The 26,842-nt window shown below is 35.8% G+C and overlaps 1 protein-coding gene across 2 annotated transcripts in view; it reads left to right on the top strand.

Moving 5' to 3' along the window:
* NPAS3 (neuronal PAS domain protein 3) overlaps positions 1 to 26,842 on the top strand; it is a 608,602-nt gene that overhangs the window by 290,028 nt on the left and 291,732 nt on the right. For both annotated transcript variants that reach the window (XM_082057395.1, XM_082057394.1), the window contains one exon: positions 11,798 to 11,880. In XM_082057395.1, the coding sequence (XP_081913521.1) occupies positions 11,798 to 11,880 (83 nt within the window). The remainder of the gene's footprint in view (positions 1 to 11,797; positions 11,881 to 26,842) is intronic.

Genomic DNA, 26,842 nt, shown 5'->3' with positions numbered 1-26,842 from the left:
AGTGTTGTTTGATGTACGGTAGACAATTTAAAATAATCCAAAATGCCCTTAAGCTAGCACATTAATAATGAAAACTGTCAGAATACAAACTGTCTTCAGGTTACTAAAATAAATTTAAAAAATACAAACAGTGTCAGACATTACACATTAGTTTTTCTACAGGATGTACAAAGGTTGTGGGTGACAGGAAAAAAAGAAGTGTTTTGTGTTGAGTTTGAGCAGTCTTCATTCAACTCTTTATATCTTTTTATATTCTAGATTAAGTATCTTATTACACTCTGGAAAAAATATGCATTCTATTTAAATTGATGATCTTCAGTTACAAATTACATAGTTGTGAAAATCTAGTTCTTCAGCTGGACTGAGGCAGCATGAGACATAATATGTTTAAGGATTAAAAGGTGGTGTTGGAATGCAACAAAATATGAACAGTATTTCAGTAAAATCTCAGCTCACAGACTACTGAGCTGTTAAGCAAATTATTTCTCTTTGTAGCAAATGCATACATGTATTACCTTAGGTTTAGTGGGTGTATAATAAAATCTAATTGTTGAGAAACTATCTGAATGCAATACATTACCAGGATAAATGTAAAGGTCTTAAGAAAAAAAAAAAAAAAAAAAGAAAGAAAAGAGAGATATTTATCAGTGCTCATAGAAAGTGAGAAAGAGCTGATTTAAAGAGTTAGAGTGTTGTCTTGCAAAACGAAACTTTGCCCCCAAAGTCAAGGTAACCATCTGTGTCCGTGTCTGATTCAGGGACTGGGTGGGGATTGAATTCTGATGCGTTTAAGTTCTTCTGCTAAAGAATATCAAACTATGTGGCTAGAATAACACACGAAACTTTGATGGTTAAGGTGTTCAAGGTATATTTGTAACTGTGAATGCCACGCTGCTTGTCTTACAGTAGGATGAGCTTGACGTTTTCATGTAGCAAGTGTGAATCTTAGCTATAACATAATCAAATAAAAGGAATATTTTCCTTCACTGCAGAAAGAATCTTGAGCTAAATGAATTCCTGATGCTAATAAACACAGCTCTGCTGAAGTGAATATTTTGCCTACACACAACATTATTTTTGGCTGTAGGGCATTTGTTTCCTGTTTTCTCATTACTAAGCTCTGACTTCCATAACGATTTTGGCCGTCTCCTGATCTAACTTTTCTATAGTTCCCTGGTAGGCACTCTCCAAAGGTGAAGGAAACTGGACTTCTCTCACATGACTATTTAAAAAGATCCTACTGCATATAAAGGGGGAAACACCAGTTGTGTCCTGGAGCCAATAATACTAATAATCACAGAAAATATGTTAACTTCTTATTTTTAATTTATTTTCAAGCTCTTTCATCATGAACTGTATGAATTCCTTTAACCTTAGCAAAGATTTAAAGACCATATCACTATTTCCAGTAAAGATTTAACTATGCTTCTTACTGGTCACTTGGTTTCCAAGAGATTCTGTTTCCTTAAAACCTGCTGAAATGGACTCTTACAAATGGTAACACTTTTCTTTTTTTTTTCTTTTTTTTTTTTTTTTAATATTAAGAACCTGATACAAAGTGCTGGAAAGCCCCTTTACTACAGGGGTTTTCTATTGACCCATTTTTTTATAAGCAGCAGTGCTTTTAAAAACAGGCAGTTCCATCTCCCAGTTACAAGGACTTGCCCAGTATTCTGATGTGCATGACCATTTCCCTTGAAGACTGCTTCATCAGGGCTTGGAGGTTTCCAGTGTAACATGATCATTTTTCAGTCCTTAGAAATTCTAAAATACTATTTTAGCCCTTATAAAACTTCTTGGTGATTTTTTTTTTCTTCACAGTGAGAAATTAAGAACCAGGTGCAATAGATTTTAAGCATTTGTTACAGTTATACTACAGCTGGGCTTGATAATCTCCTTAAATTTCTTTGGTTATTTTTTGAAATCGCCGAATTCTCAATAGTTGCATTTTCTTACAGTCTTCCCTATGAACATAGAGGAACAGCAGCTGGAAGACAAGCAAAAATAATTGACTAGTGGGACAGTTGGTTCTTACCAGAATCCTCAGTTAATTACATGGCTCAGTTTTGGCAACTGATACAGGTTTCTTCCCTGAAAGTGCAGATTGATTTGCAGACTTGTACTCAGACTCACTTCATTTAGGAATCTTCATTGTATCTTTTCCTGACTGCATCACAAAAACGAAAAAAGGCATGCAGTGTACAAACAAATCCATTGCCTACATGCACCAGTCATAAAACCAAGTCTGTAAAAGCAGTAAAGCCCTAAATTCCCCTTAGAACCAGAAACAATTATAAATCTTTGTGCACTTGGATTCATTTCAGTATGTCACCTATTTTAGTAGGATAAAGATGCATTAGTTAGTAATTGTCTGGTTATATCATAGCTAGATTTTGTATTCCAGTGGTGAATGCAACTCCTGTGTTTTTTTAATGTATTTTTAAAGGTTTAGTGTTCACTTAACATGAGAGGGTCTGTCTTTTTCCAGTGGTGTTCTTAGTTGGGGAGCTTCCTTCACTTAGCCTGTGATACTATGACAGGAAAAAGTGCGTATTCTAGAAGTCCAGGTGACCAAAACCTACACCTGCTTATATCAATAGGTACAGGGTTTTATTTCTGCTTTGCTACCATGCAGTGTTCTTCAGCCCTTGTGATGAATTTAAATTACTATCTCAAATGTGAAATCCATCTTTTTGGTGTATTATACTGAGTGTTGAACATATTAATTAGTTAAGTAATGTTAAATCTGTTAGTTTCTAAAATTACATTCTACTTGCTGTCAGAAGAGGTTATAGTATTTCTTAAGAAAATGCAGTGGGTGGTTGTAGTCACACAGTGAATGGTTGACTTCCAGTGTGGAGGGCTGTGAAACACCCAGCCTTAGCATCACACTTCGCAGTGATAGCAGAGTTCTCGTAGCATATAGTACCTTTGGCCATTAACAATTCAGTGTTTAAATTTTCAAGTACTGTGGATAGATCTATAAAGGTCACATCTGTTACTCCACCAATAGTAATGAGAAGCTAATGGAAAGAATACTAGTTGTAAAGCATCTTATTGTTTGTTTTCATTATTCATTTACTTTTTTGTTACCACAGATAAAATACATAATATTTGTCTGTCAGGAGCTGCATTTTTCCACTAAGCACTGAAAAGGCTTAAGTTTGTACATAGAGTGGTGCAGCAAGCCCACCAAAATAGAGGGAGAAGTAAGGAAGGAAAAGAGGGCTGTGCAGGAAAGCAGACCTCTGGATAGGAGGGTCTCATTAGGGGAAGCTGGATATGTTTCAGTGTTAGTAAAAACAGGGAAGATGTGAATCACAGCTCACCCATTTGCAACACACCACCGTCTGAGGCATAAAAAGGCAATTGTATTGGCTCTAAGGAGGAGCAGCTTGCCTGTTTGTTCACAGAATATTCTGAAATAACACTGCCAAGATTTAAGGCAACAAATAAAGGAGAGACATAACAAAGCAAGATTTCTCCTTCTTGACTTTCAGAAATATATTGTACCTTGCTTCACGTAGATTGAACAGCTTTTGGTCCTGTTGACATACTAGTGGCAAATGAAAGCCCTATGGATGGATGGAGCATTAGATTGGAAGTAATAAGGTTGTGCCTGACTTACCTCCGCATTTGTAGCAGATGTTACAAATGTCATAACATGAACCTTTGGGATCAGACTGGAAAAAAAAAAAGCAAGACAACAGATGTAGGTCTCTTAGTTTTACCAGCAAGTATAGTCTGACACTGTATAACACTGTTCTGACTGGATGTTAATACCCTGTCCTTCTCCTGAGAACAGAATCATTGACACTATTTCTGTAGCACTGAAGCTGAAAGTGGTGACAGCAGTTTTCTTCCCAGAAGAATCTTAATACTAGTTTAAAAATAGGACAATAGAACTATTACTCCAATAAGTGTCTTATTATATTTGAATACGTAATCCAAACTCATCACTTATTTGGGAGGGGAACTGAACGTTAAGGAATTTCTTCATGTAATCATAATGTTTATGCATTCTTCTGCTGGCAGAGCCAGATCTTGCAAGTAGATGTTTGTCTAAAAACACACTGCTAAATTCCTAGGTTTTTAAGCCCTCAGTTCACCTTGCCTTTGTGTGTCCCTGTCCCCATACATCTGTCCCTACTTTACCTCTTTCTTTTCCATACTTCTGTAGACTGTTTTTCCCATCTCTTTACAGGAATTTCATTTCCTGGGAAGCTCCTATCTCACTTTAATGAAATTGGGTTCAATAATTAAAGCTACAGAAATATCTAAAGCATCTTTTACTTGCAGCTTTCTCCACCAGCACTTTCTCAGCTATGCCATCTAATTTTTTGTCAGTTTTCAAAACATTTTTGTGCTTCTTTTCACATTGCCCCTTCCTTGTGACTCATCCTCTACACTGAAATGTAAAGCCATTTTCCTCTCAGTCTTTAGGACTGCTGCTCTATAATAATATTGACATATGGTTGAAGAATAGGTGGAGTTATCTGCTTCTTATTGTATCCATTTGTGAGAGTGCAATATAAGTGAACATTATTTATTAAGATCACAGTTGCCATTCTTACATTCTGTATAAATTCTTCCTCCTCCTAGTTTTTTGGGAGCAAAAAGCAATGTTGTAAATATTTGTAAAACAACCAGTATAAAGTAAGTTTGATTGTAGGAGGTAGCTCTAATTCCATTGTGTCAGAGACAGTGGTCCCTCCCCTCCATGTCAAATTGCATTTTGCTGTCTTACAAAGAAGATAATTATCAGAGTGAGTGTTAATATTTACCCGTAACTGGTTTATGGGTGGTATAGTTCTTTTGTTTCTCCTGCTATTGATTTTAATGGAAATTATGTGTTCTTTACTTTCTGCATCATCCTCTACTTGGCGAAGGCCACATGAAGTTATTTCTCCTCCTTTTTCTCAGGAGTTTTGGCCAATATTCCTGTAGATCATGGGAGGGGAATGAAATTAATGCAGGAGTGCAGGCCCTTGTATTTTTTTCCCTGTGCTTCAATTTAAAGCAGTGGTGATTCTCTCTGCCACATCACTCCCTCAGGTGCTGCCATTCTTGAACTGGAGGCTTAGCCCTCACCCTGAAGAATTTCATTGTCAAGGAGAAGTGTGGGGGTTCTCCCATGAAGAATTTTAATCACCCTGTCTGTAGCCCTTTTGAAGGAGGCACAATAGTTCCTATAGTAACTACTACAGTGTGGGAGAAAGGCCAGTGTTCCCTCCCCCAGCCACAGATGGAGAACTCTCTTTGCTTAGATGACTGGAAATTCTTGCACAGCAAAGACTTCGTCCTTCACAGTGAAAAGGAAAATTTTTGAAATAAACCTTTAAAATGTACAAGTAAGTGCTAATTGAGAAACAGTGCTAGTTGAGTTATCAAGTAGAGGATATAAAAATCTTGAATATATTTCTTTTTAAGGTGTGTTTAACTTTCATTCTTGGGGTTTTTAATGTTAAGAAGTGCAGAAAATAATAGAGAGACATTTAGGACCTAAGAAATCTTGTCTCGTCTTCCCACCCTACCCTACTCTCACCCCCCAAAGAACAAATCGTGTGGGAAGGAGCAGACCTATAAACCAGATGAAAATAACTGTGAGAAGAAACGGAATAGCCTCATAAAATAGATGAAAACTTGCACTAAGGCAGCAACTTATCTAGGTTCTTTTTTCCATTCACTTTGTATCTTTTTTTAAGGGGAGGACGCATGTCTTCAAATCCATGGATTGCAGTCCAATTAGCAAGTTATATACTACTTTCTGCTTTTTTTCGACATTTTGATTTGATTGGTTTTAAGTTATTGAAACTCTAAAAGCTATTAGAAAAGTTTAAAAGTATTAAGCAACTTGAATTTGAAAAAACAAATTTTACTAACAGTTCTTTTAATGCCTGGAGCTTCTGATGAAGCGTCATAGATTAACTACTGGAAATAGTAAAGCACACCTGTAATTGTGTTACATAACATTTTCTTTAATTAACCAGCACATTCTTGATATCTACTTAGTTATTCCATGAAAAGTTTTGGTTTACTTGCTCAACCATGGATTCCCCAGTAGTGAATACATGCTCTGTACCAGTGACCAGAAGATGGACATCTAGAATAATAGGCATTTGTGTACACAAAAAATAGATTTGAAGTGCCATTGTTAGCTTTGTAAGTTGATTATCATATATTGCATTATGCATCTTACATGTAGTCCTTTGTGACAAATTTGTTCTGATACTTTATTGCTGTGATGCTTGGTAATGGCACAGCATTAATGATTCCCACAGCTTTACTAAACCAAGATAAAATACCTTTCCACATATGTTGCAGCTCCATCCGAGATTTATTTCTTCTTCCCATCTGTGGAGGTGGATAAGAGACCTAAATTTTGGATTGTATGATAGCTTATCATGAGGTAGACTGGTGACATCATTCAATTTCTTTGGATAGCCTTTCCAAATCAGAGGGCAACGTCTCTGCTTACATCATGCTGGTTGCCTATTATTCATCTCACTTTAGATCAGGATCTGAATACATATCACCCATGCCTTATATCCTCAACATACATGCCTGTGTTTTCTAAAACACAGCTTTTAGGCATTTCTAAATTACTTGTTATGTCTATCAGGAAAGCACCAGAGTTTTAAGATGACATCTCACCTCTTCCTGTAAAACTACCCTGACTATCACGTTCACCTGCATTCTTCTTTTGTAAGCATGTGCGGTTGTTCCTAGAAATAATAAAAGATTTTTTTGTTTGTTTGTTTGTAGAAATTATATTGTAATTTCTATAGACCTTTTTTTTCTACTTTGAAACAAAAAATGTTAAATTCTGGAAAAGAATACTTAAAAGATTATAGCCACACATGCTGTGAACTGCTTTGCACATATAGTCATCTGAGACAATTCAGACAATTCTACTTCTTTTGCTCTCTCATCTGAAATGATCATGTATTTTGTGGATACCTATAGGGAGAAATATTAGCCAACCCTATGTGAAGCTTCTTTGCAATTAGCCTGATATGTTTACAGATTTTGTGAATAAAACAGATAGTGTTCTTTTTAGTGGGGTATTTATAAACCTTCATATTTATGTAGATCTGCTCAGGCTTTGCTAATTAAAGTCTGACTTTATTGGCAGTCATAATTAGAGCTCTTGAAGATCAAAAAAGTGAAACATGGACTCTGTTTTTTTTGTAATTATTCGAACTGCAGGTTACCAAAAAGGGTGTAGCAGGATGGCCCTATGTCCACTTCTGCTTCCAAGCATGCAGAAAGGTGCCACACTGAACAGGCAACAAAATGAAATACAAAAATAAAGATTACTAAGCTAATTGAGAAAAAACCTTTATACGTTAATAATAGTCTGGAGGAATGAATTAAAAACTTCAGTATAGTTTTTCAAACTAATATAAAAGCAACAGAATTTAAAAACTCTTGGTCTGAATTTTACCTGGGTGAAATGTGTGATGCAAAGTTACAAAAGTATTTTAGGGGAAATTATTATTGTGCTGGTGGTATGTGCTTTTTTCACTTCTGGTGATCAAGGAGTACTGCTTCTGCTTAATTAGACTCTGTCTTGACTAGTAGAAAGTCACAGTGAACATCAATCTTTGGTCATTCTGTGCTCCGGTAGCTTAGAAGTGAGTTTAAGATGAAATCCTCTCTCTTCGGGATGCATGGAAATCTTTTTTAGGCAGTCTACATTTTTCTTTTCCATAGTTTCCCACTCTTCCTAGCACAATTGCAAATGCCCTTGAGATTGCATTAAGCATGCTTAGACTGCCCCCAAGACACACTGATAGGGATGTGGTTCTTCCTTCACCTCATGCATAGCCAGATTAGTCACTGAGGGAAGAAATTTAAAGAGGAATTAGTGAGCAGTTAGAATTTTTTCCTTGTTAATAGCTTGTTATGGAATAATCCTATGCCAGGAATAGACATGTCAGTTGGAATAGGAAAAGTCATGGTCCAGTGCCATGGAAAGTAAAAGATTTTAGTAGACAGATTGCTCTGCTCCAGCATTACAGAGGGCATGTGAGAAAACAATTTTTCTACGTTCTTGTCACTATTAACAGGCAATATTTAGTATAAACATTGGTTCAGTCAACTTTTTAATTAACCACAACAATTGTGTATTCAAACCTTAAAATTTGCCAATTGAATTTAGAAAATACAAAATGTGACCACATGTGAAAAGCCTACTTAGAGATGTTTGTTCATAGCACTAAAACAGGAGAAGCTTGAAAGAAGAATTTAACCTGGATTTGGAACTTGTTTCCTTTGTGACTCCTGTTGCAGTTTGGCACACATTCTTCAGCCTCTCCACATCCTAATTTCCCTGCTTCTTGTTACTCAAAAGAATAAATCTATTTGATGCATGCAGTACTTTGTTTCTGTAAAGAGTCTGAATCCACAGTTTAAAAAAAAAAAGTGCATCCAGATCTTTAGGTGTGTGAAGGTTATTGAGCTACTTTGATTTATAGACCTTGTGATATAAATCCTAAATGACTTGCTTTCCAAGATTTCTGTGAGCAGCTGAGCTGTGGCTGCTGATGGTTCCATCCACAGAGTGAGAGATTTAGAGATGAGAGGCTGGGGTTTGTGTGATGGAAGCCAGTTCAGTATTTATAGTTTATGTCTTGAAATTTTAGAATAAAATAACATAATGGCCTGTTTCAACCTATGTCTTACTTTCATCTATTGTCATGCCAACAATCTATTTAGTACAAATAAGAGTCTTTGTGCTGTGATTAGACTGGGAGATTGCTATGTTTTTGAAAGGTATCGATATGATATGCATTTGTATACCCAAAATGATGTATTTCTTCTGATGCAGATAGGTGTCAAGAAATCCTGAAAGCTCCAATAAATAAAATAATGAAGCAATAAAATCAGAAGATCGAATCAAAAAGTTTGATTCCCTTATTCTAGATTTATCTCAATATTCTTCTCTCATTCCTCAAAATGTGAAGAATGATAGGGAAATGAATGAAATACAGAAAGTGCATATTTAAAATCTATTTAGTTGCCAAAAAAAGAGTTGCAGTATGGCTACCGGAAGCATAATGGTTTTGCGTTTAACATATTTATGCTGGTTGTAAAATTAGGAACTGTCATGGCAACCCCACATCACTTAAGTAAGTGCAAGACACAAATCAAAGAGTTCCATTGATATAAAAATGTCAAGTGAATGGCATGAAAATATGTGTTTGTTTGCGTGTGTGCCAGCCACTAGGACACAGGCATCGATAGAAAATTTAATTGATAATTTTAAAGTTAATATTTGGCCCTCTCATGTTTTCTAGTTAACTCACTGACCTTGAAGTGTTTTCATTTGAACTATAGAATTGAGAGTGTCCCAAGTATGAAAAACTGATGACTTACCTGTAAATATAATTTTAAGTTAAAAATGCTGGTTTAAAATGAATGTTGCACTGTGTTAATGCACTTTATTCAAGTTAAAATACTCACATGCTAAAAAACCTGCAACAATTAACATCATAGAACTGGAAGGTATATTCAAGAATGTAATGGATACATTTTAAAATGCTAGGGGATTATAAAGGAAGGATACCGGGCAGGAAACAGAAAATTAATTGGAAGACAAGTTCCAAATGGTGATGTGTTCAGGCAATATGTGGAAAATATAGAACAGTCTAGATGGAAGAATGAAAGGACCTAAAGGATACCTGGGAGATTTTTTGGGTTTTTTGGGTTTGCAATGCTCTTACAGAGATTACTCTGAAACAATGGCTAGCAGGCCAAAACTGTGACTTTCCTTTTCATTTCTGGTAGATTAAAAATGAAATGACCATACAGAGCAGAGTTACTAACTGATAGCAATCCTAATGGGAATACTGATAACGCTTACAGTCCTATATGTTTTGTTTAGTCCCACAACTAAAGGTATAGTTTCAGAAACACAGGTACAACTCCAGTTTAAGCAAATATTTGATAATGTGTCTGGAGGCAGAGTAAGGACAAAAGAAGGATCATCTTTAAGTCTGTTGGCAAAAAGGAAGGTTAAAAGATTCTAAGTTGCTAGAAAAAACAATATGCTCTTATTTTTTTCATTAAATAAGCACTGGTATTTGTAGTAGGCATCTCTACAGCTATAGAAAAGATGAGACAAAGCAAAGAGAAGCAAAATGATTTAGAATCAGAAGGCCAAGATAGAACAATATAAGACAGACTAAGTATTTAAAATTTGTAAAAGAATAATATTATGCTGATGTGTCTGGTCAGTCACTGTACTAACTCAAGTTAGAAAAAAGTACAGCAGTTGATCTGTTACGAACTTCAGTTGCAGTGTAAAGCAGAAGACTTGAAGAAGACTTTTTGTTTTAAGATGTTAGCATCTATGTCCTTGAATACCTTCAGGGAAAAGAGTAGGACTTAGAAAATACTGGCTCTACAGCAGTCACCATTTGTAATTATGAGCTGTTTTCTGAGTCTATTAGCAATGAAGCCACCTGTTTGCCCAGCATAAATAGCTTAGAATTTCCTGCAAGGAAATTACCTAAAACATCAATGAGGAATGATATTACATTTTTAGGTCAATATGACTATCATTACTTGGCACTTATCTTTTCTTATTGATATCATGCTTGGCAGACAGTATCATAGAAGACTAGGAAATGGTTACTCTGATTTTGTTTTCCTCGATGTTAAATTAGCCTGTTCAATAACAGCAGTCATCCTTTCTGCTTGTTTTAGTGGATCCTTAGTATTTTGTTTTTTCTTATCGTACGTTGTAAAGACAACAATGCATGAAGATGCTCTAATGCTGTGGTGGTTCCAGAGGCAATAGACCATCCGGATCTTGGATGTAAATGTTGTGTACCCTTCAAAAGAGTGCAGAATGAACTTCATCTCTTCTCTCTGCTATATCTGTGCCTAAATCTGGCACTAGCCAGAAAAGGAAGGGAACGCTCCTGTAGCCCGTGCCCTCTTTTAGGTGCTCGCGCTTTCTCTGCTTGTGTGGCAAAGACAGCCAAGACGGAAGATGAAACCTTTAGCTTGGAGAGTATGCCTACATTTGGCTAGACTTCAGACTCAATTGCTGGCTTTGCATTCCTGGCATAGAGAGTTTAACAAAATATTGAGTTTATGATTTCTCAGCCTTTTTTTGTAGTCACCACTGCCTTTGAAGCATAGCTCCCTATTATTTGCTTTGTACTTTTAAACTGTATAATTTAAATGTAGAATCTGAAGTTTCATGTACCTCTTCCAGCAACTAACAGGGATATCTGAGACACTACACTACTCCCCTGTGCTTAGCAATAACTTTGATATGTCAGATGTGATTACAGATGTTGTTGACTTTTTAATGTTGTGTTTACTTCATTTCAGTTCCAAATAAGATAAAAAACATGTTCAGATAGATCTCTTATATCTTCCTAATTCCTGAGTGATATTTAGTTCTCATCCCCACATTTCAAAGCATTTACATTGCATATAGCCTCTTTTTCAATAGCCTTTTTTTTTTCTAAATTCTGCATGCTGTCATCACCATGTACAAAAATATCTTTTATAGGGACTTGGAATATATTTGAGTAAACTATTAACTTCCAGAGTTCTTGGACATTTAAATAGTGCTTTTTAAAAAAAAAAAAATATCCTTCAAATTTGAGTCATTGAAAATTATGTATCAATTTTATTTACTATATGCAAGGCAAAGTTGAAATTAACACTGGTGTATAAAATGCAAAACATTTAAATAGTTAATGTAAAATGGTGTGATCAGAAGTGTGTTAGAAATTAATGTGCAGACCTTGCAACATAACTGTTTTTTATTCAGTTATAGGTGCCCAGCGCAGGAGAAGTCCCAGTGCCCTTGCCATTGAAGTATTTGAATCACATTTGGGAAGTCATATTTTACAGGTAAAAAAATGGCTTTTCCAACAAAAATCAAAATAACTAGCTAGTCATATTTTTGCCAAAAATTTGAATAGTATTGTTGTCAGCACTTATATTAATGAGATTTTTTTTTTAAAGCTCATATTTCATTATTTTTAGAAAGTCTGTGGTTAGGAGACTGTTAATGAGAAGGGAGAGCAAGTATTATTTAACTGAATCACAATATTTTGTTGTTTAGACCTGTGCAGTAGCTGTTTGCTCAAAGAATGCCTTTTGTGTTTGTATGTATGTGTGCACAAAAAATTATTTTGTGTTGGTGATTTGGTTTGCCTTATGAATCATGTATAGATTTAGGGATTTTTCCCCCGCTTTGGTTAATGAGCACTGCTTTCCTCCCTGATATTGCAGTTGTCACAATTATGTTTCACAAATTTGCAACAATTTGAAGAGAGAAAAAAATGAACAGCAGCAATGGTCCTTAGCTATGAGATAAAGGCACATGTGATATTTGTCAAAGAATTTAGTCACACTGTACAAGTCATCATATTCCAGGAAGACTAAATTGAAAAACAGCGACCTGGTGGAAACATTCTTACGCATGTTTTGTTTTGTTGGGGTTGCCACAGCCTTTTGTAGGTTGTGGTATCGAATGTGGAGCAGTTAAGAACAAAGTGTGATGTGTTTTGTCAGCACACCAAAACCCCAGCACTACAAAAATAAAAAACATGTGGTCCTTTTGAATAACTACTCCTATTTAACAATGTACACAACTTCTCCATGCAAATATATTGCTTGGTATATTATCTTTTGAGAGGTATGAAAGAGGTAAATTAGGATATTATCATGAGAAATATTCCACTTAATTTGAAATGATTGAGAGCTATCTCTCTGTACTACCTCAGCTGTGGCATTCAAAAGCACTATCAGATTTTTCACATCTTTATAAAGCAACTAAATACAACAAAGATCATTTTAGGAAAACATGAAATTAACTAAGAGAATGAATTTCTCTTTGTAACAAAAATAATGAATGATTTACTTAGTTGTATACTCTTGGCGGAGGTCTTGGTCAAGTTTTTGATTCTGTAAGCAAATAATTCTGTTAAAGTTACCATATCCAAGATACCTACAGCAGTACCTACAGTTCTGTGTTCACATGTTAGACAGACATTTATGAGACATTTATGTCTCATAAATATAGAAAAAAAGAAGAAATAGCAGTTTTGTGATATATCAGTTGAAGTTATTTGTCAGTGTGTTGGTTTGAGTGAGTAAGCATGTGCTGTATATCCTAAAAATACACTTTTTACAATATGAATTATAAGAAATATCATGATAAAACCTAATTGACACTGGTTTATATACATTCCTTAAGTATTGAGTATGACTCTTTAGGAATGAAAACAAAAAAACCTAGGTTGCCACTTAGAAATCTACATGGTGTTTGACTATTTCACTTCCAAATTAAAACAACTGGTGATTTTATTATTTACTTAAGCTAGATTCCCCCATTTTATTTTTTTTTTTTTACTTATATGTGATAAGTTAAGGTGTCTTCAGGATCTAACTTTATCATAGTACTAGTGAAAACAAATAAACCAAAAAAACCCAACCTGTATTGCACTTGCACCTATAACTGAGGATTTTCAGTCAAAATTGCCATCAGCATCATATTGAATATCTGTTGAGGAGTGGCCTTTTCAGAGAGGGTGGTGCTTTCACCAAATTACTTCCATTAATCTCTCAATTGATAATAGAAAGTTCCACTCTGGCATTTAAAATAGAATAGACTGTTGATGATGGATAAAGGACAAAATGAATTAATAATGGTGGCAAGTTTATCGTGATATGTTAAAATCTTGTCTTTCTTTAGCAGAGTAATCAACACTTGGAAGGAAAGTCTAGGCCATGCATTCAAATGCACTACTTTTAACAGATCTGAATGAATTTCGAAGTACTGCCTTATGATATTCTAGGTAGAAAGATAATCTCCAGAAGACACAATGATTTGTAAAACAGCAATCATGTGGTGGGATACTGTTCTAACAAGTTCTAATGTAGTTTGCTGCTCTGAGAAATTATTTTTAAAGCAGTATTGTGATAAGTATTGTTTGCAAGTGAAGTAAACAACTTTGATTATACCTTGGGAATACCTGTGTTTGATTTCAGAGTCTGCTATCTGAGGAAGTTAATAGTTAGTTCATTTAACCTCTTTTGCTATTAATATTTAGAAGACTAGGTTAAGTGTAAGCTCAGAAATTAAGGAGCCTCTCTAATCCTTCTAATATTTTGATACTTCAAAGTTTATTGACAGACACAGGAGAAGCATAATAGAGTATGTTTAAAAAGAGTGGATATAGTTAATTTGTAGTGATGTTGTAAAAACAGAAATGGAGGTGCATCTTGTGAAATTTATCTTGATTCTACGAGTAAGTAGTGTCAGTTAGTCATGTCAAAAAAATTCTAAGCCACAGGCAATTGCTGTATATCACGCTGAAGAGATTCCCATAGTAGGTTTGAAGACAAAGACACTATCCCCTATGTTCTTGTGAGGAAAAAATGAAATGAGGAAAAAACATGATTGCTCAAACCCTATTATATCAGAATCTTCACATCAGGGCAAATATATTTTAAATGTTTTCCAAGTAAAATTATCTGAATGATGAACAGTAGAAATGTGTGTAATAAAGAATAAAAATATAGAATGTTAATATGGTGATAAATTCTTTTAAAGATCTTTTATTTACCCAACTGTGAGCTTTCTTCTACATTCTTCTGAAAAGTGGTGTTAAAAGGAAAATGGACTTCAGTAAAGACTTCTTCAGGTTTACGTTTCTGTATGTATGGTTTATATTTGTTTGTTCAATTAATCTAGCAAAAATATTATTTCTGGTACCAACTATTCAAACATTTGTCTGCAACTGGTTGTAAAAATTAGCAAGACTATCAGTATTTTTAGGGGCCCTGGATCTTTTTCAGTAACGTCATTGCTATTGAGAAGGTGTGGAAAAGGGTCAGTAACCCCATATTCTTCATATAATCAGGAATGATCAGGAAATGTAGAACTAAATATAGAGAAAAGGGAAAGTTAGTGAATATATTTGCATATGCAAATTAGCTTAATTGATACTGCTTGCCTCTACAGGGATTTTTCATTACAAACTGGAGTGCTACATTGTTCAGCTCATATTGAGTAATTTAGTAACTAATGAGACCAGTTTGCACTAATTTGCATATGATAAATGAGCTTAATTGCAGTAAATAACTTGGAGGCATAATTACTTAATTTTCCTGTGTTGCATGGCTTTTAAGTTCACGTATGAACAACTCAAGATAATTTTGCATATTTAAATTAGTTGCTTTTAAAATTCTTGAACAAAAAAGAACACACCTTACAATTTTAACTGTAAGACAATTAAAAGTAAATTGTACAGTATTTTCAAATAAAATTTAATATTTTTAAAAATATTAAATTCCTTCCTTTAAAAATACAAATACCTTCTTAAAGAATAAATATTTGGAATTAAACAAATTGGAATAGTTTTAAAGTCAGAATAGGACAGAACGATGGTATTAGTAATAATAATAGAACTGTGTATCTGAACTGGAGTGGTACACATTTTGTATGCCTGCATACAAGAATGATAACTTGAATAATTGCATTCTTTGCTTCAGCAGTGCCTATTCAACTGTTAAGAAACTGTAACACTTTCATATGGCATTATATTACTGTACACAATTACTTAGACACTAGTTGTCTTAAATTGTCTACCTCTACCTAGTTTTGTACGAAGAAATCCTTAAACCGCAGTTATACTGTCAGTGCAACAAAGATGGTTCTTTTTTTCTCTTCCTTTTTTTTTTTTTTTGGTAGACATGGTGAATGGTGAGCACTGTCCTGAACAACCATTGTGATGGAGATTTCTACTATGAGTTTAAAAAACCAAACCAAAACAAAACAAAAACCACCTCAAAATCAAAATAGATGAAAGATCTAATTTCATTTCTACTTTGTCCCTATAGTTGTTGGCCAGCTACTTGCCTGTTACATATTTTTGGTAGAATTGAACTACTGAACTAGACAGAGAAAAAAGCTCAAACACCCAATTACCAATCGCATAAACAGATCAGTCCTATGGCGAGATCTGTTGTGCACCCGTGATTTACAAGTGGATGAGTATCACCGAATTCTCCATCTGTTCCATAAAGGGGCCCACTTACTTTTCTAGAAGCTTTTCCTACCTGTTGTTGAACATTGTCTTGGAAATTTTATGAGACTCACATTTCCCTTTTATTTAATATTGTACCTTTTTCTCCCATAAGAAAGTATTTTGTGATGAACAAAGGTCTTTGTAATTGCAGTATCAGATTCAATGAAGGGAAAAGAAGTCAGGTTCCTATTAAGATCAAAGAAAACAGTCTCTGCACAAACTTTCTGACCCTATAGGCTGTGTTCTTTGTCACCTTGAGTCAAGAGCAAAAAGATACAAACAACTTAGTGTGGATGGAGCAGTCCACAATTCAGAGATGCTACCTGTAGTGGATGTGCAGTTGTGTCATTTGTAGTATGCACAAGGACTTTAAGTCCCTCTTCGCTTCCCAGCAGCCTCTGTATCAGCACAGACTTGGTCATGTAATGTAGTCCTAGAATGGGAGTGGAATTTGTGTTACTTGGAAGCTATATATGGCTGAAATGCTGCAGTTTGGCTTTACTCCATGCAGTGGTCCCAGTGGTCCTACACTTTCCATGAATGAAAGATTGATATTTTGAAAACCTACTTCATATCCTTTACACTCTGCTGGAAGCCTCAGCTTGTGGATGGAACTTCATGGAGATTTAATTGTGCCTTTACCTCCATCCTGTAGAGGAGCCACAGGTTATTAGACCCATTGATGTTATTCCAGCTTTTCTGTATTTAAAGTCAACAAACAAACCTCCCACAGCCTATGGATGTAAGAAGCCTGATGAATTGCTGGTATTGTAAACAATTGAAAAATGTCCTTCATTCTAATAGTGTTCTGTTTTTTAATGACTTTTCTTTTATTAATGCATGCAGCACTGTAATAATAAAAGTAACATAAAACTGTAAAAATATATCCTGTATTTCAACATAGTATACTGCTGTTCTTCAGAATGGGTCACTCATTAATTGTGAGATAAATGTGTGTGATGAATGCAACATCTCTGGTTTCTAGTGAGTCATTCCAGGTGATGCCACTACCATCTAGAGTAGCTTAGACGGTGTCTGGGTCACCAGGATTTTTTTTCTGGAGGACGTCTGATAAGCTCATGTTTCCTAGCGAAAAAGGAAAATTAGTAACAATCTCTTCATGCCAAGTGAGCACTCAAATAGTTAGTCTTCTGTTTGCAGGTAGCTACTACCCCATCTGCCTGCACTCCTGAACTATAAGAAAATTGTGTCTATAGTTGCATTGTAGAAACAAGTATTGTTAATATCTCAATAGTTACAAACAAACAAACAAACAAAATCCCATATTTAACTAGAAAAATTGGAAGTTGTTATGAAAATGGTTCCACATTCTTCTCAAGTTAATGCTGCTTTATCATCTTTGTAGGACAATTGTATTCTGTCAAGTTTGGCATATGTGAAAAGTGGGAAGAATTCACTGTACAATTTCTCCATAGAACTGGAAAGCAGCTCTGCAATGAATGGCCTGGGGGTCCTGGTGAACAAATTAACAATGAGTCAGCCATGTGCCTTTGTGGCCAAGGCCAGTGGTATCCTGGGGTGCATTAGGAAAAGTGTGACCAGCAGGTCGAAGGAGGTTATCCTTCCCCTCTACTCTGCCCTGGTGAGGTCATGTCTGGAGCGGTGTGCCGAATTCTGAGCTCCCCAGTTCAAACAAGACAATGAATTACTGGGGAGAGTCCAGCAGGGAGCATCTTTCTTACGAGGAAAGACTTAGAGACCTGGGTCTGTTCAGGCTGGAGAACGCTGAGAGAGGATCTTATTTATGCTTATAAATATCTTAAGGGTGTGTGTCAACAGGATGGGTCCAGACTCCTTTCAGTGGTGTCCAACAATAGGATGAGGGGCAACAGACACAAACTGAAACATAGGAGGTTGCATGTGAGTATGAGGAGAAACTCTTTACCTGGAGGGTGACGGAGCACTGGAACAGGCTGCCCACAGAGGCTGTGGAGTCTCCTTCTCTGGAGACATTCAAAACCTGCCTGGACACATTCCTGTGTGATCTACTCTGGGTGAACCTAGTTTAGCAGTTGGGTTTTACTACATGATTTCCAGAGGTCCCTTCCAACCCCAATCATTCTGTAATTCCGTATGATTTAGTCATGTTTGGAAGATGTTTGTATTTACCTGTAAGAACTAGATTAGAATATAACAAAACAGTGACACTATTTATTTCTTCTAAAACATCTTGCTGGAGAGCATGCAGGTGAAGTTTTCCATACGTTGTAAATATGCACATTCAGCAGACGACCAGTTTAGATCGTGCAAAACCTGTGAATCTTTTGTGTTAAGGCAAAGTAGAGGTTAGTGAACAGAGTAGGTTATTTACATTTTTGCAGTAATGAACAATTGTAGATGAAGTTACAAGAGTTGCACACAATTAACAGTGTTATGGAGAAACAGAAGTTTCTCCTGCAGTGAAAACAGGTACTAATACTTAGCACTTTAAGCACACTGTGAGGAATTAAAATAGGCCAAACAATATGGATAATCATAATTGAACAAGGGATAAATATAATTGAACAAGAAAATACATGGCTCAAAAATTTCTCTTCCCCCACAAATATTTGAGTATTTTAAAACTTTGGGGTGTTTTAATTAGATATAAATAGTAGAGAAACAAGTACAAGTTGATAGTAAGTTTAGAAGTAGTTCTGTGGCTGGCTAGGCTATAGCTGAGCGGAAATCTTTTTTTTCCAATATTTGAATTATTACAGGGAGCCCCATCTGACAAGAAAGTGAAAAAAGAAAGTGGGAAAATAGACAGGAAAGTGTTGGAGTGCTACAAAATATTAGTGAGAAGACTTATCTTCTCATTCGCTATTTTCAGAAGCTCCGAGTATTACATAATGAGGTTATCTCTGCATAACACTATTCAACACAGAAATAGTGACACGAGACTAAAGGTGAGGAAGCAGCCCATGGTAGTACTGATGGAGGGTTTTTCCAGGCTGCAATAGGTGTAAGCAGAAAAGACTTCTTCTTACCTGGAGATTTCTGAATGGCTGTTGCTAATGATGATGTCAGTGATACGTTTTGTGAGGATGAAGGACACCACTCAGCTTCTGACAGACTGCATTGGGTTTAAAGGGATAGACTACCAGCTGACCTCTGTTAGCATGTGTCAAATACCTGCAAAAAAGAGGAAAATGTGAAAATGCCAACAAAACTGAGGATATGTTGGAGAGTATAGATCTGTGCTGTCTGGAAGTAAAGATTTTTGGGATGAAGTACAGGTTAAGTTATGAATCAGTAGCCAAAAATAAAGTGGCAGTAAAGAGAGGAATTAAGAGGAAATAGTTGTTACATATCAAACCATGCAGCAAAGTGATCCTAAGCGTTCTCTTGGCAGTGAGGAGCTGTGCGTAATGCACTGAGACAAAATGAGGACATGACAAATCAGAACTGAAGGTTTGGAGATCATATAAACTTCTACGAAGGAATGATTTCTCTAAGACACACTTGTAGGCTTTGTATATTTACTGTTAAATCTGAACTTCAATTTTATTGTACAGTCAGTACAGTTTTCATCCTGAGATTGACATCCAGAGCATTCAGGTTCAAAACCAAAGGGGGCACCAATTGCTCTCAACAAAGTGCAAACCAGAAATTTAATACAATAAGGGAGAAAAATAGATAATCTACATCTCTTTCCAAAATCAGAAGTGCTCTGTTTGCAACCATGTTTTATCTAGAAAAACTGACAGTTGTATAAAGTTTAAATCAGTAATTCAGAAACAGTGAGATAACAATAATAAATTGGATGCTGTAATGCCTTAGTATAAACTGAACAAAAATGATGGATTTATGAAGTAAGAAATGGTAGTATATGCACAGAGGGCGAGTACAACCTTCTAAAAAAAGACAGTTTTGAAGTGGACAGGACCGAGGAAAATAATCTGGATTATTTTAAGTACGTTAAATTAGGAACAAAATCCTAAAAAAATGGAACAAGGCAGGAGAATGTCAGGATACTAAGTGTTATATTGAGAAAAAGATAGAAAGACACCAGTCTACTTGGAAACAGTAATTTGGGGTGACATGAAATGTCCAGTTATTAACTGCTCAAACACCTCACCCAAACACAGTTTAACGGCAGGGAAACAGTGTAAAAGCTGATATGTTGTGAAAAGAGCCATAGGACTCTGAGAAGAAAAGATTAGTATCTTGCTTTGCAGTGTGCCTTTCCAGGGATAAGACATCTCCAGTAGCAGTTTCTTCTTTATGAATTAAGGATAGATGCTATTTCATCTTTCTGCAGCTAAATATATAATCTGCATAGGAATCTGTTCGAATTTGATCACCAGTCTCTCCTCAAGTACTCTGTAGATTGATAGTCTTTTTAGAAGATCATCCATTCTCTTGTAATAAAAGGGTAAATTCTTATACCTGATGTTAATTTATTTAGAACTTTACAAATCTCATCATGCATTTTATACTAGTGTAAGTGATTCAAAGTAATGATATGTATTTGAAGCTGAAAGCAGGCAGAAAAAAATGCTCTAATAGGAATTTTAATATTGTGGACCTCTTCGCTGTTGGATGTTCTTTTGCACATTTAACGTGTAAGTGCCACTGAATGCTATGACATGGCGCTGGTTTTACACCAGTTTAAATTACAACAGAGGTTTGCCTGATACATGGCACATTTCTAAAAAGGCCTAGGAACAAAGGCTAGATTGGAATCTGAAAAGGTTAGAGGAGTTGCACAGACCTCACTGTTACAAGGGACATCTCAGGTCCATTAGCTGGAACACAGAGCAAGAGGATTTCCTGGGTTCAGCAGACTCAAAAGGTGCTAATTTGCATCTTCCAATTTGTCCCAGTCACAGTAAGTGTGGCAGCTTGACTTCATGAGGGCAGGGCTTTCAATCTGGAGTTATGGCAAAGGTACAGCGTCCAAGCCGTTGCTGCCCCAGGGGTTATATGCTTTGAAAGGAGACTGAGTGCGGGGTGGGAAATAGCAAATTGTTTTGCAATTGGGGCTTGAAGCAGTGCACTTACACCTACATTTTATATGGCAGCTATATATAAAAGCGTGCAGTTTCATTTAATAAAGAAATATTTGATCTGAGGGGGACACAGCATACTGTAGTGTGTCATTTACTTCCTGAGAAAGTATTTGAAGAAAATGACATATCTCAGCACTGTTTGTTGACTGTTTTGTTGTTACCTGCTGAGCATTGTCATTTCCATAGTCAGTGGGCTGTATTGAATCAGACAGAGGGAATAGGTCATTAAAAGAAATAGACAACTTTCTGCAGTTGTAGATGCTGAAGAGGAATTTTTCTTCAGATACATCAACAAAACTCTATTAAATAGAGTCTACATTCAGTTATGATTTGGGGTTTAGCCCTGGTTTGCTCTGAAGGTGCCTTGAAAAGCATAGACAGCATAAACTAATGTGTGGGTTTGCCAGAAAGAATTATACCTTCTATAGTGTTTATAAAGACATAGGTGAGGACAATAAGTGTTCTGGTTACAGAATGCCTTGTTTCTCTCTTTTTCAATCACAGGATTCATCAAGAAAGGGAAAAGGATGTTGATTTTATATAAATAAAAAAAAATAAATGGGCAAAAGTGTATTTCGTGGCCATGCTGTGCAGGTTAACAGTGATATTTTTCTTTTCTTTCTTGAAAACATCGGTGACAGTTTCAAAGATTACTATATTCCTCATTTCAGGTCTTCTGTAAACAAAAAACACTAGAAATAGGCTTAATTATCCTTTATACTCCTCTGCAAAGGAAATGAAGGGCAGCACTATGTGCCCTCTTTTTCCACAGGAGCTGGCAAAGGGTAATGTTAGAGTCTTCATACACAGAACCCTTAAATGGAGCATGGACAGTTGAAATTCATGTGATGCTTTTGTTTAAGTCTACTTTTAACTCTGAGTTATTTCTTTGTATCAGCTATTTGCTAGTCACTTTTTCATATTTTTTTTTTCAACTGTGAGGTCTAACTAAATAGAAAAATTAAATATGGACATGGAAGGTGTGTGTTTAGCCTTCCCCACTGCTATAGAAGCTGAAGCCCCAGACGCAGTTCTGTGTCCCCTAGATTTTACTTGCAAAGTGCTAGCACCTTTGCACAGACTTTAAAGCACATAGTGTTTAAGGGAATACAAATATCATTGAAATAAATGAGCCAGGCTTGTAGAGTACACTCAGTTCTGAAGTATATTTTCTCAAAAGTTGATTAAAAGTGGTTGTTTCCGTTAGTTGCTGTTGAAATGTCACTGTATTAGAATTTCTACCTGTACAGAAAATAAAAAGGTAGTATGGAAACAAATGACAACATTTCCAGAAGTGAGGTAATTGTGTGTAATTACATTGTATCACATTTTCTTTGGGAGACATTTAATAGGGTCACATAAGATGCAAATCAATGCTGAATTCTGTTTATGCAAAGTACCTAGCCAATGAATTGTTTTCTTCTTTCACAGTTTTTCCATTTTAAGAAGAATAATATTTATATGTACCATTTTACATTATTGTAAGACTATAGCTTTTTGACAGTATCTGATTCAGTTCAGGTTTAACAAATCGTAAATTCTTTCCTAAATATTACAGGTAGTGATTTAAAGTGCGTATCATTGCTTTACTTTGTACATAGTATTTATAATTCTGTTCTTCACTTCAGTGTATCTTGTGTTCTACATAAAGCTTTTAATCTTTATGCTTCATTGATGGTTTTTCTAGCACAGAGGTCGTGGACTTTCTGCCTTTAATGCAAACTTTAAGGGGGAAAAAAAAAAATCCATGATGGGTGTGTGTCTGTGTCTAGAGTTCAGAAGTCCTCACATTTCAAGAGGGGCCTACAGCAGAGAACAGGAACTGCTTCTCCAAGTCACCATTATGGAGAACATCTTTGCTGTTGCAGCTGTCTCCTAGGCCATTGATAAAAACACTTGATTTACTTTCAAAAAAAAAATTAGGTGAAAGTTTTGGGGGTTGTTTTTTGTTTTGTATTGGGGGTTTTTTGTTTGTTTGTTTTCCTCTTAACTGTATGCAGTATAGAAAGCGGGAAGAAGGAGGTTTATTTATATAAACTACTCTGTCAGCAGAGAGTTCCGGAAATAAAAAGCCCTCTGCTAACTCTGAGTATGCGAAGTATGGAACTTTAAATAATGTCATTGAAAGACTGTATTTCTGAGTTTGGTGTATCTGTTTTTTACTTTTTGGGGGTTTGTTTGGTGTGCTGGTGGTGGTTTTAATTTTTTCATTTACATGTCTTAAACAGTAATGATCAAAGCAGATTTTTTTAACCTTTACAGATAGAATATGATCCTCCCTTTGAAGGAAAAGGGTGAGCTATTATTCTAGACATAAATAATAGTTATCAAAATCTATATTAGAAAGTAGGAAACAATTCAGATTTTCAAGGATACGATGTTGTATTGGTATATAAAAAAAAAAAATACCCAAACAATTCCTGTTTGGTTGTTTTTTTTTTAATTATTATTATAAACAGAAGCTAATAGTCCTAAAAATTAAATTATTTTCCATGTTTTTTTGTGCCTAATTTCTTGCAAGTAGCCATTTTTGTGTTGCAGTTGGCACACCAAAATAGATATTTTCAGTGGAACACCTATTTGTAGGCTTGTAAAGCTGTTCCTGTGAAACATGAAACCTGTATGTCTGCTGGCGGGCAGAAGGTGCTCCACCTTCCTGTAGAAGGGTTGCTCTTGGCACTGGTGTTGGCATTGGTGGCCTTGTAGGGATTCTTATCTGTGTCTGCGTAGGCCCCTGCACATTGGCATTTTAGGATGCAGTAGTCCCTGTTAGGCTGGGCACGTGCTGTGGGAGAGGAAGGGGGTCACTTCATGTCTAGCCCTTGCACATTTAGGCTACTGACTTTTTTACTGTCCCCCACATTTCTAGTGTTTGCCAATGGCTAATGAGTGGCATTTGGCATTAATTCTACAAAAGTTTCCCCAGCTCCCAAACAGATTATTCCTGATGAGGGTATGAATTACTGACATGTAGGAGGCTTGGCAGAGTGTGGCTGTAGCTGCTATTGCCGAGTCATGGAGAAGCTGTGATTTTGGGAGACTCTGAATGTGAACTGAAAATGGCCTTTCCTGTTTCTTACCTGAGGAAATGGATAACATTTCTCAATTTATGGGTATTATCAAGCTTTGCTCCCAAGTATTAGGGTATTGTTGCGTTCTCAAGTCAAAGGGAAAAAACTCATACTTTTTCAAAACAACTAAGGAAAAACAGTTGCAACAGCAGACCACAGCATTTTACATAAAAAGCATTTTATTTTGCTCAGTGTTAAGAATATGCCTGTCAAGGATGACACATGCAAATTTCTAAGTTGTCAATGATATATTGGCAAATTTTTGCACAATTTTTTTTTTTTTTTTTAACCATATAGAGCTTTTTAATGTACTGTGTTTTTTCTCTTTGTAAAAACGTCTTTGTGGTGTCATCCAAATCTTACACTTGCAATTCCTGGCAGTATATCTAGCAGTAAAAAAATTGTTTAGGATTAAAAAGTAATGTATGGTATCAGCACAGCTCCTTAGCCACTAGACAGGGAATGAACATTTACACATTTTACAGGTTCACTGCACCTGCAAGATTTCATCATCTGTGCCTAAATCACCAGGAACAGTAGAAATACTGGAATTAGATGTGTAGTGGCATATGAAAGTATTAAGGGGTACATACAATGGTCAGATAGTACTCCTTAATAGAGAGGAATTACTGATTAATCCAAGAAACATGACTACAGGACAGCAGCAGGCTGACCCGCAGCAGACAGAAAATTGGGTTTATCCGCAAAGCAGCAGTAGAGCCAGAGAAAGAAAGCTGACATCCAGATGCCAGTGATATGGGCATCCTACCCACACCTGGGCATATGGGACCTGCAGCTGTCAGTGTTACGCCAGCAGTTGGCTCCCAACCTTGAGCAGATTCTGTATTCCTGATGAGTGAGGGATCCCAGCCAGCACAGTCACTGCATGGATAAGCCAAGTCTTCTGAAGCAGTGCTGTTGTGTTTGAAAGGCCAATTTAGGTCGAAAGATGTCCTGTAAGATTGCATGGAGGCTCTTCCCACTCATGGCAAGATTGTGATGCCTGAGGTTTTTTCTTCTTATGCAGAAGTATAAAAAGCAGCAACACAGTGAGGAAATGACAGCATTTTTTAAATGCCAAAAGAGAGTCCACCTGAAAGGACTGGAACTTACAAGTGTTTTTTCTAATGTGGAAAAGAATCTTCATTAATATTTGCTTATTCATTTCCCTGAGAGAGTTGGTGTGGGTTCCTAAGTCATCTGTGATCACCAGAAACCCTGAAATAACTTACCTTTAATAAAGGAGTTCTCTTCCTATATAGTCCCAGTTTCAAAACCCTCTGAAGGCTGAATCCATTTGTGCCACACAGAGCAATGTCAGAAAATAAGAAAATCCTGTGCCAGACATTGAGGGCTTCTACCTCCCCACTCCCTCAATACTTTCTCCATCAGCAAAATTCTTTATCTACTACTACTTTTCACTTGTATAAGCTAATGGAAGAACTGCCTTTCAAAAAGTTTGAATGAATGCTCGGCACCAGGAAGCATCAAGGACACTATAGGACTGAGAAACTTGGCATGTTTGCCTCCTTTACAGGATGAAGGTATAAAAGAACTTGGAAAGGAAGCTTAAACCATCTTTAATTGCCTGTAATCTCCTTCAGTGGAACATTTACTTCTTACCTGACTTAGGTCCTTAAACTAAATTCACTGTAAGCATTAATTGCCAGAGTTGAATTTACCCTTGAATAAACTAGATAGATATTTCTTCAGAGAGAGAGAGAGGAGTGGACTGTGAACATGAACACATGCTACTTTCGTCAGCTCTCCTCCAGAACGTTGCTTGTATGTTTTTATTTTGAAAACTTCTGGTCAGCTCTTTCTAATATAAATCTTGTGTGGTATATAGGGATTACTGGGAGCTGATCTTAAAAGTTTGGAGGGCTGTAGAAGTCCCTACTGTTCTGAAAGAGAGTAGTACTGGAAGGATTCCTGACAGTGCAGCTTGTGCTTCATAGTCCTTTAAATAAAAATGGCAATCGTTTAAATTAAGTAGCCAATAATTATTAATTCATTTAGCTAGTACTATAAAAATATTAGTAATTTGGAACTAATATGGCTTAACATGCATCTACCTTGGGGATTTCATTGTATTTTAGCAATTATGTACTTTTACTTTAAAGTGTTATTAACAACAATAATACTTCTCTTAGATGTGTGATTTTATGAAGTGTGTTTTTAGTTTTAACCAGTGCTTATATTGATTGGCAGAAGGGAGGCTGGGTTTGCTTTAAAAGGGAAATGTTTTAAAATAAAAAAAAAAAAAAAATCAGGAATATAAGAGGAAAAGAAGATACAATGCACACTTTTTACTATTTTAGGCAATAAGATGCAGGGAAGTTATGTCTTTATAAACTTCTCTTGAGATAAAATAGGACATAAAATTAAAAACAGAAACAAAAATGTTCTCTGCTTAGTTTGCTTTTTCTGTACAATAATAGCTCCTTTGTATTTATTTTAGTTTGTCATTAATATGTCTAGTACTTTTAATATTAGTTATTTGATTGTCCTGTGATTTGTGACATACAATTTTAGAGATCTTGCACATTTGTCACTGTAATCTGATTTCTTATAAAACATTTTATGCATTACGAAACAAATAAGCACACAATATCAGAAAAGAAAATAAAACAATGGAGGTAATTCCCTAGAAGATCTCGTGTTGGAAAGTACCAAAACCCCTAAAAAA

This window comes from Streptopelia decaocto, assembly GCF_964273445.1.
Source record: "Streptopelia decaocto genome assembly, chromosome: 7".
NCBI classification, from domain to species: domain Eukaryota; kingdom Metazoa; phylum Chordata; class Aves; order Columbiformes; family Columbidae; genus Streptopelia; species Streptopelia decaocto.
The sequence above is the reverse complement of the archived record's forward strand: the minus strand, read 5'-3'. Positions and strand labels throughout refer to the sequence as shown.